We start from the raw sequence: 20,850 nt of genomic DNA, 5'->3' as shown, positions 1-20,850 counted from the left end.
TACCTCTGTCACTTTCCAGGACTGGATCAATTTTGCTGATGTAGAAATTCCATCATCGACTTTCCTTGTGACCAGGTAACATAGCTACTTGGTATCTGTTTTCTACTGTATTAAATATCAATAAGGAAGTGTTCTAGATATTACTTAACTAAAACCAAGTTACTTGCACAGTAATTGAATAGTTTTGATAGTAGGATTAAGAATCCTAGAGCCTAGATATTAAGGAGTTATAATGAATTCTAGTAATGAAAGTTTGCTTCTCCATTTATAACTGGGGAGTTAGGGGCAGACTATATAAAGGGAAAAGTATGGAAAGAGAATACAAGGATCCTCTTTGGTTTTGGGGTGGTGTTAGAGTTTAATAAAGTAAGTTTGGAATTTCGAAATTTGTTTAATTCATGCTGGTTCAACAAACATTAACTAAAGCTACCGCTGTCTAGAAGACATATTATTTTGAGTGGTACTTGGCCCTGGGGATGAGAAATAGCATGGCCACTGTCCCCAAGGAGTTTATGATATAATGGTGTGTGGGAAGATTAGTTATTTGTGCAAATCAGCATGTGACAAGGTAGAATGAATAGGGGCAATATGCTCTAAGAAAATTAACAAAAAGGGCAGCTAGGTGACTCAGTGGATAAGAATACTAGCTCTGGAGTCAGGAGGACCTAAGTTCAAATCTAGTCTCATACATTTAAAACTTTCCAGCTATAATCCTGGGCAAATGACTTAAGCCCAATTACCTCAGAAAAAAAAATAGAAAACTCTAATAAATAGCTTAATATGTTGAAAGCAAGAAAGTAAAGAGAAACAGGGCTGTAAAGACAGGCTAGAATGAAATTATGTTTATATTTTATTATTTAGTTAATAAGAAACCCCTGAAGAGTTTTGAGCAGAGGAAGGTCATGATCTTAAAGTGTAGGAAGTTCATGATCAGAGGGCTGGAAATGGGAAGATAGATTTAGAAAAAAAAAGCAATAGCTTTTGAATCTTTGCAAAGTCATGGAAGTGGTGTATGCACAAATACTGAATGAAGAGCAGGATGCGGAAAGTACTAAAATTTATGATCTCTTATTTAAAACTTGCTCTTTTCACCCTGCAGAACAGATAAAGGAACAATAGGTCCTTTAGTATCAGGGGAAGACTGAGTTCAGGTGCTGTCTCCAACCTGTACTGACTATACAGGTTTCTTAACTTCATGTGTCTTTAAGATTATATTACAGAATACATGAAACACTCACTGGTAGAGTTTCTTCATTGTTCCTTATACTAATGAAATCATAGTTCTGTTCTAATAATTTATCATATGTGTATTTTGTGTAGAAACATATTATACACACAACACTGAGAGAAATTATTTTTGTATTATATTAGTAACCAATAGTTAAATTAGGATTAAGGCTTTTTCCTTTATTTCCTTATTCAGTGCCCAACCCCTATAGTTGTCAGCCAATCTTTTAAGGACAAAGCTGATGAGATTGTCCAAATCATCTGGGAACATGCTCCTTTATCTTGGGCAAGACCCCACCCAATTAGGAGACCTTACTTCCATTTGAAATGTGAACAGAATCCAATCTAAATGAATTCCAGCTCCAAATCATTAAGCCCATGTTCTTGTACCTCTCCATTAGAGTTAAGTTAGCCCAGCTCAAGGAGGAGACAACCTGGGAGTGTGGTCTGGGTATAGATGGAGTCCTTTGTCCAGATTGTTGGAGGCTGCTGAGTCTCATGATCAGGAGCTGAAGACTTTTAGTCTACCTCCTCATTAACATGCTCACTGGCTCATTAATTATTCAATAGGTATTGATTTCTCCTACCAGAGGCATTTCCTTTCAAAAAAAAATATTTAAGACACTCAGGGTCTCTATTAGGTAACTTTGGTTCTTCAGAGAAACCACTAATCATAGGTTTATTATCATTTAGTTTAATTACCCAGAAATTCTGGGTACCCAGAAATTTCTCATTCATCTCAGTACATATAAATGTGTGTGTGTATGTTGTGTGTATGTATTGTGCTGACCTCATTGTTGTATATCTATAAAACCTGGACAACATACCAATGTCATGCCAGGAAACTGAATCACTTCCATTTGAATTGTCTTAGGAAGATATACCAGACACTGAGGTCCTTCCTCGAACTAAATTCAAACTCTAATGCAGAGAGCACAACTCTGATGGATGACCACATTGTTTGAATGCCAAATGTATGCTTGCCAAAAAAGATTTTTATGGAGAATTCACATAGGGCAAGCACTCACAAGGTGGTCAGAAAAAGGGATGTAAGTCCACTTTCAAGGTCATTAACTTTAGAGTTGATCTATGATATGGGAGACACACTGGTACAGGATTGCCTAATATGATGTACCCTCATCAGAGAAGGTGCTATGCTCTATGAGCAAAGCAGAATTTATCTCCAAAGAAACAAGATTTGCAAAGGTAGAGAAGTTGCCTCAAAGGTTCAAAGGGACTATTTGTGTCCAACCTGTGGTGGAGCATTCTGAGCTCATATTGGTCTGATCAGCCACAGTGTGACACACTGTAATTCGTCTCTAACATGGTGATGCCATTTTGGTCCTTTTTGAGGACAAAGGACAACAACCAAGATTATATATTACAAAGCAGAAAGATATCAATCTGTATTTGAAGCGGGTTGTGATCCCTTTAAGAAACTGTATTTCCTATTGATTTGTGATTCCTTTCAGATTGATCTGTCATTCCTTTCAGATTCCCAGCCCCTGCTGGCTGAGGCATTTCAGTCCAGAAAGCCAGGGCTTTTGATTCACAAATCCTGGTCAAAAGCATCCCTTTGAATTCCAATAGGAGATCCTGGTTTGTCTCAACCCCCACTGGATCTGAGCCAACTTGGTCTCAGTCCCCAGTCCCCACAGGTTCTGATCTGCTCCGGTTGTCCCAGCCTCCATTCTGACTTGCTTGGGCCACCCAGCTCAGGCTTCCCAACCCCCACTAAGATACCCAATATAATAAGTGTCCATGAGCTAAAGTCTTTGCAGATGGACCTCGGCAGCTCACTCAGCTGCCAGGACTTTCTGTCCACTGAGAACTGCATTCTTAGTGCAAAACGCCATTTTCCATAGATCTGCCCGCTGGAATTATATTCTTTTCCAGTGCCATCCTTTCTTTATCCTCCCCTATTCCCTAACCAGACTTTAACCTTACTTCCAACCCCCATAATAAACCTCTTTTATCAATCTAGGTTTTCAGGTCTATAAATTCCTTTACAGAGAACCTGTGTGCTGCCAGAAGGGAGTCCCCAAAATTCTCTACTCTTGTGCCAAATCCCAAGGGGTTGCAGGGGAGCCAAACCTCATATTGATAAGAGTTTCTTCATTGATCACTGTTCTCATGAAATCAGTTGTGTTTGTGTGTTTACACATATGTATACATACACACACATGAATTTATTTCATTCATCACTGTACTCATGAAATCACAGTTGTGCATGTGTGTGTTTGTGTGTTTACACATGTATGTGTAAAATTTATACTTCTGTGCTTCAAAGGTCTGTGATTTCACTACTAGGTCCACTGATGCAGATACTCTCCCAATAGGTGACAAGGTTTTCAGCAGTTACTCCAACATCACTACCCCCCTCATAATTTTGTTCTGCTTCCCATTCTGTGATAAACTACTCTGGTTAGATTAGAGTGTACTACTAGATGGCTACAGCCATCTAGTTTCCTATCAGGCACTTACTAAATGATTGATCCTCAATGGTTGAGATTGGTTTAATATCTAATTTTCATTTAATTTAAGAGATGGAGAGACAATGAGCTCATAATCCAAGTCAAAATAACAGTGAAAACTGTCATAACTTGGGACTTTTTAGGAGTAATCTTCAGAAATCTATGGTCTCTATACTATAATAAGTCATCAGGGAAGAACTTTAAAAAGTGGAGGAGCTTTAAAAATTGAGAGACAAGCTCATTCACCAGGTTTGCCATTTCTGTTCCATTGTAGCAAATGGAACAAATTTATTATCAGCAAATAGTTAAGTAGAAACAAAAGTAATTGGTTTGCTCAAGGTCACACAGGTAGTAAGTAGTGTTTTTTAAATGTTGTACTATATTAGTACATTATATTAATTAGTACATTATATTAATGCCCTTTTCCTTCCTAAATGCCCTTTCTAGTCTTCATCTCCAGTGAACTTTATTCCTATGGTTGATACCATTTCTGATGGCTTCTTTCCTTTTTGTATGTCATTTTTATTTTAGACTTATTTATCAAGATGAACACCTTTGCCCCAGTTGCTATTCTGGAACTGTTGAAAACTTCCAAGGCTTAGGGTCTCTTTTATTTTGTTTTTGGAGGATGTTAGTGAAGACTTCAAAAGGAAAGTAGTAAATGTAGATGAGAATGTTCCTTGGAAAGAGTGAATAGAATCACTTGATCACCTGGAAAAATTATTTTCCTGGCATATTTCCCAGTTCTGTTCTGCATTTCTTCTGCATCCAACCTAAAAAAACATCCCAGAATGCCCTCAGGACAGTCACTTCCATTTCCAGGCAGGAATGACATCATCCATGCGTTAGAGGGGGGGAAAGTGGGCATGATTTCTCTCTTCCACTAAGTCATAGCCAAAGATATTAAGCAGTATCAGATTCAGAAAAATCTCTGTCTGACACCATTTTGTAGAGCAGCCAAAGTTGTTTCAGTATATGAAGCTTTCCCAACTTTTTATAATTACCAGATTCTCTCAGAAGCTTGTCTGTTTCACTTTTTTTTGTAATAAAGTTTTTTGTGAGTACAAGAGAATCTCTTTGAATTCTTTCAAACTAACTATGAACCACTGATGTAAATCGTGATCCCTTTAATCTTTGGGGGGTCCTTAAAACTATGTCCCTTTTAATCTGTGGGGGAAGGGTGATTCGAAGTCTCAAATTCTTCTCTGGGAAGGGCCACATCCTTCCCAAAATAAGTAATCTCTTTTCAATTGGAAATCTCAGCTTGAAGCATACTCAACATTGAGTGGCTCAAACTCCCAGTTAAGTAATCTCATTCAATTTTGAATTGAATTGAAGCCCCCCTCAGATGGCTAATAAAAGGCAACTCTGAACCTTGAGTCTTTACAGAAGTCCTAACAGGATCTTGCCCACTACTGAAGATATTTCCTTCTCTTATTGCTTACAGGACCTTGCCCACCAGGAAGGCTGTCTTCTTAGCAAGCTGTATTCTTGGTGTAAATAAATCCCATTCTCTGCCACAAACCTTGTGCCTGTATTCATTGAAGCCTGCCATCAACTAAGGGGATCCCATTGTTGTTAGGGGATCTCTTACTTCAAATTCTTGCACCTCATCACCATGACTCTTGAACATATCAATATCATGGATATATTGCTGAGCTAATAAACTGATTATTAAAAATGTCTCCATGTTGATAAGCATAATTGGCAGCAATACCTATTAACCAGTTTTTATGTCAATAATTTTTTGAAGTATTGAAGAATTTATTGATAAACATGGGATGTTAAACTCTTACTAAAATTGCAGTGATTCTTATTTTCTCTATCCAAGATAGTCAATCATAGAAGACTGATGTTCATTTTGAGCTTGTTCTCTTCCCATATCAGGAAGAAGCCTATGTGGCTATTTCCAGGTATAACCAAGTCCCATACTGAAGTAGGTTGTGGTCCCTTTAACAAACTGTATTTCCTATTGATCTGTGATTCCTTTCAGATTCCCAGCCCCTCCTGGCTGAGGCATATCCTCCCCAGACAGATTGTCTTTCCAGGATGCCAGACCCTTTGATTCAATTATAAATCCTGGTCAAAAAGCATCCCTTTGAATTCCAATAGGAAATCCAGACTTGTCCCAGCCCCCATTCTGACTTGCTTGGGCTGCCCAGCCCCCTTCCCCCCCCAAGTCTGACTTGCTCGCTGTCCCAGGCCCCACTAAGACATTCAATATAAAAGAGCCAAACTAAAACCCTCTGTTGGCAGAAGTTCCAAACATGCCAGCTATGCCATGCTTGGGATGCCAAGAGCTCTGCCCACTAGAATATTCTTTCCAATGCCACTCTCTCTTTATCCTCACCTATTTCCCCAACCAGACTTTATGCGCCTCCATTAGGATTTCTAACCTTACTTCTAATCCCCATAATAAACCTCTTTTATCAACCTAAGTTTTTGGGTCTGTAAATTCCTTTACAGAGAACCTCTGTGCGGCCAGAAGGAAGTCCCCAGAACTCCCTACCCTTGTGCCAAATCCCAAGGGGTTTAAGGGAAGCCAGACCTCTCCATTTGATTCCCTGAACCCTGAACCTGCCACTAGACCTTATCATTTAACTCCCTAACCACCAGAAACCCTAATCTCATTTTAGTTCCCTAAATCTAAATCTTATCAATACTATCCTGTTTGTATAAAGTGTTGTAAGGATAGAACTCTTTATTAGCCTCCATTGTCCATTCTTCCAACCACTGGGCATCTTTGAACATTGATATCGATTAGCATATCTTTGGACAAGTCTGGGACCTTGTGTGTCAGGTGCATTCCAACCAGCTCCTCCTTGATCCAACCCTCAGAGCTACCAAATTCTTTCCTGGTACTTTCCCTCCTGTCTTGAGAAATCCCCAAAGTTATATTTATACTATAAAAAGATGTGTTCATGATGAAGTTCTTTGCTAAGTCCTGAAAAGGACTAAGCTGGCTATGAAATACTCTCTTTCTCTCTCCCTCCCTCCTAGTGTCTTACCTTTAATGGTGTTTTTCTCCTTAGTATAGCTAATTCTGGTTAGTCTGCAAAATCCTCCATGGATTTAACCTGCCAGTCAATGGCATATTCAAGCCTTATAGCATATTTCTTTAATGAATTTTTCCGAATTCCTTTCCTTGGTAATCCTATTACTCTACCAAATCTATTATTTATCATTCCTGGTTCCTATTTTACCTCTTTATTTTGTCTGTAACTTCTAATTAAATGTCCTTTTTGGCAAAGAATGTCCATTATGAATTTGTCACATGTTTATTTCAAACTAGGAATTACTACTTTGACCTCATCAAGATGACAGTGTATTGATGTGACTAATTATTCTCAGAAGAGATGTCAATGTGAAATTATGCCCCAGTTCTACTTCTCTATATTCCTAATTTGGAAAGTGGTACCAAGGGCAAAAGAATAAGAAAAGAGTTATAAAATCTATTCCCAGAATAGTGGAATTTGAAGGAACTGAGATCCTATCAGATCTTCTTATCTGAAAAGCAAAACCAGCTAGTTAGTTATAGTAAGAGGCTTGAATAGGGAAATTAGCCATTAGAGATCAATTAAGTTGTCTGAGGTTCATAATGGTCATGAATCCTTGTCAAGGAGCAGAAATACCTTTTTATCTATCTGACCTTTTAAAAAACCTATACTGTGTTATTTTATTTTTGAATAAAATGCTTGATGTGGAGCTAGGCAGAAAAAGGAAGAGGCAGAACTAAAACATCTGTTGGTACCCATATTAATACTGTTTCCTATATACTACCCCATTACCTTATTTTTTGGACATTACTCAGTGGCTTTTTCTTCCAGTCTGAGGGAGTAGGGCAATGGTTCCCAACTTTTTGCTTTGTGAACCTCTTTCAAAAAACCCACAAAATGTGTTACAAGTCCCCAGGGTAACCAAGTATACTATCCATAATATTTTGCAATTATTTCCTGTGTACAGTGCCATTAAAGATATTTTAGTGTGAAGCCTCATGAAGGGGCTCATGAATCACTTGATTGCATCCACTGTATGTTGGCAACCATTTTTTGTCACTTTCTTCTTATTGATTAATAAGTGTGAAATTGAGTGCCAACTTCATAGCATTCAAATAGAGGTAAAGTTCTTAACCAATATCCCCTTAGAACCATATTTTGAGAACTAAATAACATCTTACCTTTAAGAGGCACCTTGACATCAAGGCCAAAGAATAAAGGCAAGAGAGAAGAACAAGAATAGGAACAGAAACTGTAGAAGAAAAAGAAGATTATGTAAATCCCACTTTTTGTCGCCTTTTACAAAATGCTACATCTGTCAAGACTCATTTACTATGCAGTCATCACCTTTGCTTAAGGAGATATCTTCCCTTTCAACCTGAGAGTACAACTGTACTGTCATCTGCTACCTCAAGCAGGGATATGAACAACATGGAATTTTGAAAATTGGAAGTCAATTCCAGCCAATTCCAAACTCCAAGTCTATTCAAATAGAACACAGAATATAAGAAGTGTCAGAACTTCAAAAATCATTTGCTCTTATTAAACATCCTGTTCATTTGACAGGTTAGAAAACTGAGAAGCCCAGAGAGAAAATAATTTGTAGAAAGTCACTGGGCTTAATAAATAGCAAAGCCAGGAGTATAGCAAATAGCAAAACCCAGATTTTCCTAATCTGCCAGGCCAGTTCTCTTTTCACTTTGTCATTGATTGGTGTTTATTTCTATTTTCTTTTATAACTTTTTTTAAATTTTAAATTAAAATTTCCATTTTTCTTTCTAAATTCTAAATTGCACACCAAGTAAGAGGAACATTTCTATATAATTATAAGATTGATATTTCTATATAATTTGTAGAACAGAAAAGCATGCGAAATTGAATCTCTTTTATATAGAGCTTGCTTTTCTTTTAAAGTATATACTATGTAGAGCATGGTGGCACTCCCCTTTATTTTCTTCTTCAGGGATGATAAAGGCAGGTGGATTACTTGTGTATGGAAATTCTGAGCTATAGTGGGTTAAACCTAAAGGGTATTTGCACTAAGTCTGGCACCAGTATGGTGAATCTCCTGGGAATAGGGAGCCACCAGGCTACCTTAAGGAAGGAGCAAACTGGCCCAAGTTAGAAACAAGTAGATCAAAGCTCCCATGCCATTTAGCAGAAGGTTCAATGGCACATATAGCCTGGGAGAAATAGGAAAATCCAGTGTCAAAAAGAAAAGTATATAATACATTCTTCTGTATTTCAAAGCTGTCCTATTAGTCTGTGATTCCTTCTCTCTATGTATGTCTCTCTCTTTGTCTGTCTCTGTCTGTCTGTCTGTCTCTCCTCCACTCCCTTTCCCTCTCTTTTTGTTATTTGTTGTAAGGGAAACTTTTCCGTACTTCTACTATTCTCTACTCTAATTACTGGGGGAAAAACACCTGTAGCAAGCATGGATACATAGGCCAAATAAGTCAAGTATGCCCTGTTCTTAAAAGTATATGGCTCATTCTGCATAGTTCCTTTCAATATCAGGAGGTGGGTATTATTTCTTATTTTTAGAGTAGGACCAAGAACTGGGTTCTTAGAAATTATATCAAAATTATCTCATATAATCCTATTCATTGTATATGGAGATCTCTCTCTGTCTCTCTATCTCTTTGTCTCTTTATCTCTGTCTCTGTCTGTCTCTGTCTCTGTCTCTCTCTGTCTCTCTCTCTCTGTATCCTTCTCTCTTTCCCTCTTCCTTTTCCTTTTCCCCTCCCCTCTCCCTCTTCTTCCTTCCCTTTCTACCACCCCGTCTTTCTTTCTTTTTCTCCCTCCCTCCCTCCCTTTTACTCCCCATCTATACCATTTTCTCTGGCTGGACTGAAGAGCTCCTTAAGAGGCTGGGACTGTTTTTTGCTTTTGTATTTTTATCTCAAACACTTGGTATACTTCCTGCAACATAGCAAGTGCTTAAAAAATGTAAGTTTACCTTGACAAATAATCACTTAATCTTTATGGACCTCAGTTTCCATGTACTGAATGAAGTAGATCAACTAGATAGATTTTCAGGCCCCTTTGAACTCGAGATCAATGAACCTATGATTCGGTGTTCAATCAATTAATTAAGTGAAAAGGAAAATCAGCTAGTTAGTTATGGTAGAAGGCCTAGGTAGGGAAATTGGCCTTTAGAGATAAATTAAGTTGTCTGAGGTTCACAATGGTCATGTCAATGGTCCTTGTCAAGGAGCAGAAATATCTTTTTATCTATCTGACCTTCTTAAAAAGCTATACTCTGTCATTTTATTTTTGAATAAAATGGCTTAATATGGAGCTAGGGAGAAAAAGGAAGAGGCAGAACTGAGAAACAATTGTTGGTACCCATATTAATACTGTTTCCTATATACCACCAATCACCTTGTTTTTTGGACATTACTCAGTAATTTTTTCTTCTAATCTGAGGAAGTTCTATATAGTAGGGCAGTAGTTCCCAACTTTTTGTTCTATGAACCCCTTTCAACAAAACACACAAAATGTGTTACAAGCCCCCAGGGTAACTAAGTATACTATCCATAATATTTTGTAATTATTTCCTGCTTACAGTGCCATTACTATTGTATTTTAGCTATGGAGAAACATGGGCTCTGTGGGTAGAAGGTGCTATGGAATAGAGCAGTGAGCTCTTTTGTTGGGGTTCCTTCCTCCATGATTTTCTCAGGTGGCTATTTTATGGTTATGGGAAAACCCATTTAATATGTTGCTTTTTGAGTATAGAGAGATAGACTTTTATGGAGCAAAGGAATGTGATGAGGTGAGAGAAAATGACTCAGCTGTGGGCTTTCTCTCTAGCCACCACATTGCCCATGGCTTCCAGATATTTTAAGTTTGAACATGTACAGGCAGAAAAGATGTGATATGGCCCTGCTCCAATCATGCAAAGGGAAGAGAATGGGAATATTTCCACCTTTCACTCTATCTATTCTATAAAAATCTTCAGCAGGATCTGCCTTTCACATGCAAAAAAAAGAACGTTTGTGTGCATTGCCAATACCATTGCACCATATAATTTTGCAGAGTTGAATTTTGAACATTTTGGAAAATGTTAGCAAATCAAGCTAAATATTTTATACAAATGACATACTTAGAAATATATGTTTCTGAGTTTGATATACTAACAATCTTTACTATTATTAAGTGTAATAACAATAACTTACATTTCTATAGCACTTTGAAGTTGACAAAATGCTTTCTCCTTTTGTAAGAAAGGGAACACAAGTATTAGTCTCATTAGAGATTAGGGCAAATGGGGCTGAGACTTCCCATTCATATAGGAAGCAAATATTGGGGTCAATCATACAATCAATAAAAATTTATTAATACCTTTTCTATTCCAGGGACTGGGCTTAAAACTAAGGATAGAAGGACAAAAACAAAGCAATCCTTGTCCTAGTAGACTTTGTATTTTATAGGGGGATACCATATGTTTACTTTTATACCATTTGTAAAGTGACTTTTACTTTTCAATGTATTTTCATATACTTTTGCTCATTCAATTATAGTGAGAGGGAAGATCTTACTTTTATTCTCATTTTGTAGACTTTGAGCAACTAGGGAATCAAGGCTTGCCTGAGATCCCTTAGTCAGTGGAAAAACCAGTATTAAAACATAAATCTAAATTTCAGTCAGCACATGTTGTTTCCAATCTAGTGAACAGCCTTACCCTCTTCATAATCTTGTCTCCCCCATTCTTGCCCTGCACTACACAAATGCAGTATCAATTTTGGATGAGCTAAGTCCCTGGTGTCAAAGTATTTCTGTGGGCTGTTTGGTGCTTGGCAAGATGGATTCATTCTTTCAGGCCACTAGGAAAGCACACAGTTCACTACCTCTGAGCTCACTGCATTAATTGATTAATTGACTCTGTCTTAATGTGAAATAATAAACTTGCTTCTTGAATCATCTAACTCATGGATTCAAGGGGGGAAAGAATGTTTTTATTATAAGCAACAGGAGTGGGATAGGAGAAAGGGAGGAACTGACCAAAAATAGAGACCAAAATCATGGGATTCTGAAAAGCAAAATATGTGTATACACATACATACATACAAAAATTAAAAATTAAATGGATTTTAAAGAGTGGGAAAGCATAGGAAAAGGGAAGAACTGAGTAAGGAAACAGATGATGAAAAGTATGGGTAGACACAGAAAAATCAAGATTAAAAAAAAAAAACCCGACTATTCAAAGGCCACAGAATAACCTCCAAAGTCAGGAGAAATGAGAAATAAGATGGGATAGGGAATATATGTTTTGATTGTTTAAATAAATCAGAACTAGAGCTGTTACAGAAGTCAACATACCTTTTCTTCTAAATCCTTTATTTGTCTTTTCTGGATATCAGTTTTGTCTTCTAAGTCTCGGATTCTCTGAAATCAAAGACAACAATCTTAGCTCCAATGAAGGATTTAACAGCCCACTTATTAAAACAGTTCATTTCCTTCACACGTAGAATTATGGAATGGGAACGTGGTTCAAAGGACATGTCATCCAATCTGGAGCTGAATCTTGGGATCTTTTCACAACATTCTTGAAAAAATCATCCATCCTCTGCTTGAACACTTGAAGTGATGGGATAGCTCATGACCTCTGGAGGCATAGCATAGCTCTTTTGGACAACTCCAAAGATCAGGGAGCTCTTCTTTACATTCAGTGTAAATCTGTCTCTGCAATCCTTACCTATTTTGCTCCTGATTCTGCCTTCTCAGACCAGCAAAACAAACATAGTCCATTTTCTATGGAACCATACTTAAAATAATTGAGAATAATCATGTTCCTCCCCCTCCTCTCCCACTTCATCTTCATCTTTTTTTCCCAGTGAAACATTCACAGTTCTTTCAAACAATCCTTTTTCTGGCTTGTACTCCAGTGTGTTTACTAGCTGATAACTGCTATTGGGCATGTTCAGTTAGTCATAAAGTTATTATAAAATCACACTACTAACAGGTAGCAATTATTAACAATTATGGTTTGTCTACCTGGAAGGCACTTACTTGATGGGAAAAAATTACAGTAATTATTAATTATCAATAATTGGACTGAGTTGCCTCATATACGTAGTAAATTTTCCATTCCTTAAGATATTCTATTCACACATAGATGAGATCATGAGATTATAAGATTCTAAGCTAGAAGGGACCTGGGAAGACATCAAGTCTAGCCCTTTCATTTTTTACCTATTTGGAATATGAGTCTGAGGGAAATTAAATGACTTCATAGTCACTCACACATCAGAAAAGAAACACAAACAGCAGTATTTGAAAACAGGTCCTTACCCACCAACTTCAGCATTCTTCTCCTTATGCCAGTGTCTCTCAAATGTACAAGAAATTCTTGGTCAGATATGGGACATATTGCATCCCTTCTAGCCTCAAGATCCTTGGAGAATACAGACAAGACCTTTCTTCCTTGCCATTTTGTGATTTTCTACATTAAGTACTAAAGTCAAAGCTTTGTAATCCTAGGATTGGGAATATATTTCAGAGTAAGTCTACAGGTAATAAGTGAAGCTGTGTGAATGGATAATCTTAGTTTTTAATATCTGTGGTGTTCATGAATAAGAAAAACATCTATTCTAACAAGAATTCTTTGCCTTGGGATTATGAATTTATCTTTTAAAATATTTTGTTAACGATTTCAATAGAATTGACTTTCTTGGTAATCCTATGTATTTAATTTTCTGTATTTAAGAATCTTATTCTCAGAAGAGATCCATAGACTTTCACAGACTGCCAAAGGGAGCAATGATACAAGAACAGTTAAGAGCTCCTGTAGTTACATTACATTACTTACATGTACATATATATATATATATATATATGTATATGTGTGTGTGTGTGTGTATATATACATATCCTCAGATATACACATAAAACTACCTATATATCCATACGTGTAATTTGGATTTTTTTTTTTTTTTACTAATGAGGAAAGGCTTCCCCCTGGATTCTGAGTAGCTAAAATGTTATCCATTTGAGAATTCCATTCTAGCCAGTGTATTCTTCCTCCCCTGATGTAAGGGGATGTGAAAAAATCCTGCGATACCTAGTCATTGAGGGAAGCTATCAAGGGTGAGATGAAATTGAAGCATTCTCTCCTACTACTTCCCCCTTTCAGTCTCTCCAAGAAAGTGTCTATTGTTACTGTCATAATGGCATTATCATGTTTACAAAATGTTTTTCATGCAACAACCTTGAAAAGTGGGATTGTACCATTTCCAGTTTCCAGAGGAGATTATATTTAATTCTAGAATCAACAGGGAACCCCCGAAAGTCTTTGAGCAGGAGAGCAGCATCGTTAGATCTATGCTTTAGGAAGGTTTTTTGGTAACTTCATGAAGGATGAACTGCAAAGGGTAGAGATCGGGAGCATTAAAACTAGTTAGGAGGCTTAAACAAAAGTCTAGGGATAAGTGACCTAGACTAGAACTAAATTACAGTTTGAGTTGCGTGGGGAGGGTGGGAAAGACTGTGTGTGAGAGAGAATGCATATATATATATATATATATATATATATATATATACATATATATATATATATTATGCACATCTATCTATCTATTCATCTATATTTCACTATGGGCAGAGCATTTTATTGGTCACTGGGGGAAATGAAATCTTTGCCTCATGAAGTCAAATGGAAACATGTGGTATGTACATACAAACAGGTAAGCTCTCATCTCACAAAGTATATAATATCCCATATAATTTTATCTTCTACTTATTTAGAAAAAAATACATCTGTAAAGCATGTGAGAGATATACAAAACAAAAAGATTTTATAAATTCTAACTCATGGAAGATCATCCTTATACATCTAAGGAATAGTCACTAACCTATGAGGGTCAAGCCAACCTTCCTATTAATAATGATTCACATTTCTGTGATTATTTAATATTAATGGATAATCTAACCTTTAAATATTTGGATTCCTGACCTCCTGACTGATGATAATTGAGTATCTCTTAGCATCTGCTTAGTGTCTACTACTTTGTCATTACCCATAATCCCAGAAGAGTGAATAATTATAATGATTAATACTTTGTTAATAACATATTTTTCTTGGGAATTCATGAAATTTTTAGTTGTTTTTTCCTTGGTCTTCCCCATTAAAGTAACACTCCTATATCTCACTATGGAACTGACCCCTAGGTTCTCCAAAGCCATAGCAGATGAATGTAATTCTAGCATATTTTACCCCAGTTAGATAGACCCAGTGATGAACCATGATATTTGAACTGAAGATAGTTGGCAGATTGGTCATTGGGTGATACATTCTATGGCAATAACAATTCTCAAAGACTGTTCATTAAATGGTAGAGACTGGAAGGGAAGGAATATCCATGCCAGAAAATTTAACTTTGAAGTATTCATTGATTCAATTTCCTATCTTGTTTCACAGATATCTCAAATTATTTCTCTTCCTGGCCACAGATAAGAGAAAGTTCTAGCTCTGGTTTTCTTTCTTTCTATGTTTATCTCTGTTTCCCCTTTTTTCTGATCCCAGAGATATTCTCAGAGATTCAAATTGGGTTTATGGGTGAATGAACTTTATAGGAGGAGAAAGAGAACACTCCCCCCTGCCCTTTGGAAATCTCCAAACTTAGTATGGTTGGAAAAAGAAGACAGTGAATTTTAAAGGTAAGTTTATAATTGTTCACTGTATTTGGAGCTTAACTGGCAAAGAAAATGTTTAAATGAAGAGCAGCCTAGGATGTTTAGTCTCATTGAACCATATTATCTCTGAATTGGTGGATTCAAAGATAATCTAGTTGAAACATTATCTGAACAGGAATTTTCTATGTAACAGATGCAATCATACAAAAGTCATTGGTTTAGTCATCTAGCTAAGTGACAAGGCAAGTTGGTCACCTAGCTTCCTCTTGAAAGATTGCCAGTGATAGGAAACTTGCTAAGGTCACTATTCCATCTGAAGACAACTCTAAAAGTTGAAAAGTTTTTCTTATATGATACTGAAATCTTCCTCTCCATAACTTCTACTCATACCTCCTAGCTCAGGAATCAACAAAACAAAATCTAATCTATCTTCCACTTGATATCTCTTCAGATAATAAAAGGACAGTTCTTTTACCTTCCTTAAGCCTTTTCTTCTCTAGGGATTTTCCCTCCCTTTCCCCCTCCCCCTATAGCCTGCCCTAACTCCCATATAGGGTTAAGTCCTTCACCAACCTTTTTATTATTGGGACTGGGACACAGACTTGTGATTTCATCGGTATAGGAAACTTCTAGATGAACACTCTTTCTACTAAAACAACTTAGCATCTTCTCTGCAACTTAGAAGCTCCATTGCCGAGAATACTAAGAGCTTTAAGTAATTTGTCCAAGATTATAGCGCTATTACATTATTAGGACAGTATTTGAATCAAGATTTTTCTGGCTTTGAAGATAGCTCTCTAACCACTACATCAACCATGGAGGAAAGAAATGAAATGTTTAAAGAGAGGAGAGAAGATTGTTGGAGTTGGTATAATCACTTTCTTCAAATGTTTGAAAGACAACTGTTTAAGAGATGGATTAAGGCTTCTTTTGCTTCAACATGAAACCTAAATGGAATTTTTAAAAGGGTATCTAAACAGAATGTATTCCAAAAATTTTTTAAATGTACTAATTTTCTTATTGAAATATAATAACAATAATAATGACTAGAATTTATATAGAGTATTATATAGTAGTCATTATTCTAAGCGTTTTACAAATATTATCTCATTTGATCATCATAAAAATCCTTCAAAGTAGGTTGCTATTATTTTAGAAGAACTTGAGACAAACAGAGTTAAGTAACTTGCCCAAGGTCACACAGCTAGTAGGTATCAAAGTTCAGCTTCGAACTCAGGTCTTTCTAATTCTATCTATGAACCATTTGTGGTGGTTATTCCAGAGTTCTCTATGTGCTTCTACAACTAGATGATGTAGTAGATAGAGCATTGGACCTGGAATAATGGACATCTAAGTCAAAATTCAGCCTCAGACATTTCCTAGCTCTGTGTATTGCTGGGCAAGTCACCTTATCCCTGTCTACCTCAATTTCTTCATCTGTAAAATGGAAATAATACTAACACTTTCCTCCTGGAGTTATTGTGAGGATAACTTACTAGGTGTGTGACCTTGGGTCAGTCAGTTAATGCCTACTGCAATTTCCTTATCTGTAAAATTAGGGTAATAACAACCCTTTCCTCCCACCATTGTTGTGTGGTTCAAATGAGAAAATACTATTTTGAAAGAGCTTTGCAAAAATTAAAAATGCTAGATAAATACTAGGTAATCTTGTTGCAGTCACCCTTCCATTCTCCAGCACTGTGGATCTCTTAGACTTAGGATCCTAGTTCTTGTCTCCCTTACCTGGTGGGCTTGTTGTAGCAGTTCCATTCTCTCCTGAAGGATCTGACAATCGTATTCTCTGCTCTTTCTCAGCATCTGCCTCCGTAATTTTTCTACTGCTGTTCTTAATTCTTCTTGTTGCTTCTCACTTAATAATTCACCAAATTTGATCACAGTTTCTTGCTGCAAAGCATTATATAAAGTGGCTTCCAACTCCTGGATTCTCTGGTAACACAAGGAGAAAAGATTGTTAAATTTCGAGGCCTTTAAACAGCATATTCTGGAGTCTCTGATGTCTATCTCTGAGACAACTGATATGAGCTTGATATTTGTGAAATTCAATCCTGGGAGGAAGGATGAAGCATTCCTAGGCTTCAGAAGGAGAGAGGTGAGGAGTTCCTATAGATCTGGGCTTTGACCTTAAATTAAAATGTAATTTTGTACTTTCTTTGTATTCATATATCCAGTGAGTGACACAAAGTAGGCACTTAATACTTGTTTATTTTCTGATTGACTAGCAGATCTGAATCTTTATAGTGAGGGTAACATAATATGGTATCTCAAAGAGAGTGCTATGTTTGGGGCACAGGACTTGGGCATGAATCCCAGCTCTGTCATATATTAGCTGTTTGGCTTGGGAGATCCACTTTACTTTTCTGAACCCCAATTTCCTTGTCTGTAAAATTAAGAGTTTTGGCTTGGTTTCTGAAATCCCCGCTGCCCCAAATCCAAGGACTGTAGGCTTTATTCTTGATGTACATGACTTCACTAAACATACTCAACTGTCCTTGTCAAGGAATATCAAAAATTTCAGGGGTTCCCCTTTTAACTTGGGGATAGAAAGAGCAGATATAGGAAGGAAAAGGAAAAAAATCATCTACTTTTAAAAAATCAGTTCTGTCCCCTGATCCCTTAATATTTTCTTCAGCCATGTGCCATTCAACCTGCCTCTCATACAAGCAAATCATTATTCATCATTTATACTTTATTCATGTTACATACATCTAAACATATTAGCAGTGCGTGTTAATATATTAATATCTCACACATATTATTGTTGTTCAGTCATTTCAGTCATGTCTGACTCTTCATGGAGTGGTTTGTCATTTCCTTCTCCAACTCATTTTATAGATGAGGAAATTGAGACAAATAAGGTTAAGTGACTTGTTCAGGGATATCCAGATAGTAAGCATCTAAAGTTGGATTGAACTCAGGTCTTCCTGACTCTAAGCCCAGAACTTTATCTGCTGTACCAAAGCTATTCCTTTCACAAGTATTGAACTTCATAAGGTCCGACAGCGAATCATGGAGACATGGCAGGGGTGACTTGGGACTTTCAAAAGCAGTGCTAGTGAATACAAACTCTGGTTGTTCCTACCACTGTGGAAAGTAAAGACCTAGCAATTGACGATACATCATCTTTTTCAGAGCATTAGTCTAACTAAATATGAGAGGACTTCATCACCAGAAGATTGATCACTTGTGATTGAATGTTTTTGAGCTATAGCATCTCCCTTTTCTTCTCTTCTTAGAATACCCAAGTAGACTTCAAAGTTCAGTTTAAATCTCATTTGTCCTACTGGAGAACCTACCTTATCCTAGTGCCTTCCCCACAAAAAGTAACCTGCATTTATTTTGTATATACTTACATGTAATATTTATTTTCTTCCCCAACCCCCTTTGGAATATAAGGTCCAAAAGGGAATGGACTATTTAATTTTGTCTTTTTATCTCTGTCATCCACAATACCTGGCACATAATTATTTAATAATGCTTTTTGTTGGATCTGTGATACTTCTAGAAAATTCTCTCTATAAGAGGCTAAAAAGCCTTTTGGCAAAGATCAAGTATTTGGCAAAGACCATTTGCATACCAGTGAAGTAATAAACCTTCAAAGAAAATGTTTCACCTGTTAAGTGCAGAGAACATAATTTTGTCCCTAGGAATTATCTAATCTATCAGGGAGGCAATTAATAAAAACTAGTAGCCAATGGAAAGATCTATTTTAGGCTGGCCTTCTTCCTTCTGAGTTATCATGGTGCCAAAGGAGTACAAAGTAAAAATGCAGAACTTAACATTTGGAATTAGGTATCAATTTGAGGAAGAGAGGAAGAGTAAGAAAAAATTTTCTCCATTTTAAATTTATGATTATTAATATTGTGGAAATGGTCTATTCTCTGACACTGACATCTACTCATAATTGTTTTCTAATAGAATCCCAAACTCTTGAGAGTCTTGAAAAGCTATCATTTGATTTCACTATTTGTCCCACTGAATCACAAATTGTAAAAGGCTAGAAGAATCCCTAGAGGCCATCCTATTCAGCCCCTATTTCACAGATGAGAAGATATATCCAGAGAAGTAGAATGACTTACTAAACTCACATAGTAATTGGCAAAGTTGTGATTTGAACCCAGGCCATACGATCACAGCTGTTAGCACTGCAAGGGACTTCAGAGGCCATTTAGTTCCTCCTCTTCCCCTCATTTTTACAGATGATCAGTGTAAGGCTGAGGAAGGTAGATGCCATGGCCATAGTTATGGAGGAAGGAAGTATCAGAGATAGGGATATTTTCTCATGCCTCCCACTTTTTTCTATTATCATAGTGTTTCTACAGAAATATCTTTTCACCTTATTAAACTGTTCCCTTCAGTCCTGTTCCATAATTCTATGTTAAAAGTAGTGTATGAAATATTTTTAAAGGAAGTCAGATTACAATTTTGATTTGAAAAATAACATTCTAAGAGCTTTATGATACCATAAAGTATAATTTTAGAAAAAGGGATTTAGATTCGCAAAGCACCTTAGAAGTTATCTAATCACATTGGACCAAGTTACAATGATTTTAAGGCAGGTAATGTCAAATTCAAATTGAAATGAGGACCACTAAAACATACATAAGTATCCCTGTGGGCTGGCCATGTATTGACTTAGAAAACTACATATTAACATTATCCATGTTTTATTATATTTTAATTTAAGTATTTCCCAGTGACATTTTGCTTTTATTCTTTTGCACTGAGGTCGTATACTGGACTCATATTTGATCCCCTTGGTTTTAGGAATTTGCTCAAGGTCATATGTCATACAGATTAATGATTATAATAATTATAATACAATTTAATAATAATAACTATTATAATACATAAATATAAATAAATACTATATAATAATAAACAATAAAAATTACAAAGCCAAGATTTGAACTCAGATGTTCCTCTCTAGATCAAGTTCTCTTCCTAGACCAATACTGGTATTGCAAAAGTAGGATTGGGATTCACTGTTATGTAGAATGGATATGCTCATCTACATGCTATAGCAAAGGAATTGAATTTCTACTCTATTTTATGTAAGTAGAAAACCATGACATTTGCCTAGGTGATTTATACTCACCATATAAGCTTGGTCAAGTGCTTGCTTCCTATAATCTAGTTCTTCTTCCAGGTAACCTTTGATCTTGCAGAATTGTTCCTATAATGAAAGTCCATTTCGATAAGTTGGCAAACATCAAGTTACACATAGAGTCATTGGAGAGATGGGGAATATTTCCAGACATAACAATAGAGAACCCAGCACACCCCCAAAATGCACAGAATGTCCCAAAGTATTACATAGATGATCAATACAAGTTCCTTTTCTAAATCCATAAATAGGAGGTCATCTTAAACTCTTACCTAAGGCTATGAACATGTCTATAATAGCTAAGGGTTGTCATAAAGGGATTGTGAAGATCAATGAGAGGAGACTTAGAATAATAGAAACATGGAACATCAGAACTGGAAGGGAATTTAGA

The 20,850-nt window shown here is 36.5% G+C and overlaps 1 protein-coding gene across 6 annotated transcripts in view; it reads right to left on the bottom strand.

The window, feature by feature from the left end:
* JAKMIP2 (janus kinase and microtubule interacting protein 2) overlaps window positions 1-20,850 on the bottom strand; it is a 215,034-nt gene that overhangs the window by 4,760 nt on the left and 189,424 nt on the right. For 3 of the 6 annotated variants that reach the window (XR_004232165.1, XM_031953683.1, XM_031953681.1), the window contains 4 exons: window positions 20,451-20,528; window positions 17,078-17,281; window positions 12,023-12,088; window positions 7,879-7,949 (listed from right to left, as the gene is read on the bottom strand). Coding sequence is in view for 3 of the 6 variants with exons in the window: in XM_031953683.1 (XP_031809543.1) it covers window positions 7,899-7,949; window positions 12,023-12,088; window positions 17,078-17,281; window positions 20,451-20,528 (399 nt within the window). In the remaining 3 variants the exon portion in view is untranslated. Of the gene's footprint in view, window positions 1-3; window positions 106-3,211; window positions 4,475-7,878; window positions 7,950-12,022; window positions 12,089-17,077; window positions 17,282-20,450; window positions 20,529-20,850 lie in introns of those variants that run through there. The other 3 variants (XR_004232163.1, XR_004232166.1, XM_031953682.1) reach the window with 2 other exon arrangements.

The sequence above is a fragment of the Sarcophilus harrisii genome, chromosome 2, assembly GCF_902635505.1.
Source record: "Sarcophilus harrisii chromosome 2, mSarHar1.11, whole genome shotgun sequence".
Taxonomy (NCBI): domain Eukaryota; kingdom Metazoa; phylum Chordata; class Mammalia; order Dasyuromorphia; family Dasyuridae; genus Sarcophilus; species Sarcophilus harrisii.
Note: the sequence above shows the minus strand (reverse complement) of the source record. Positions and strands in the feature narration are given on the sequence as shown.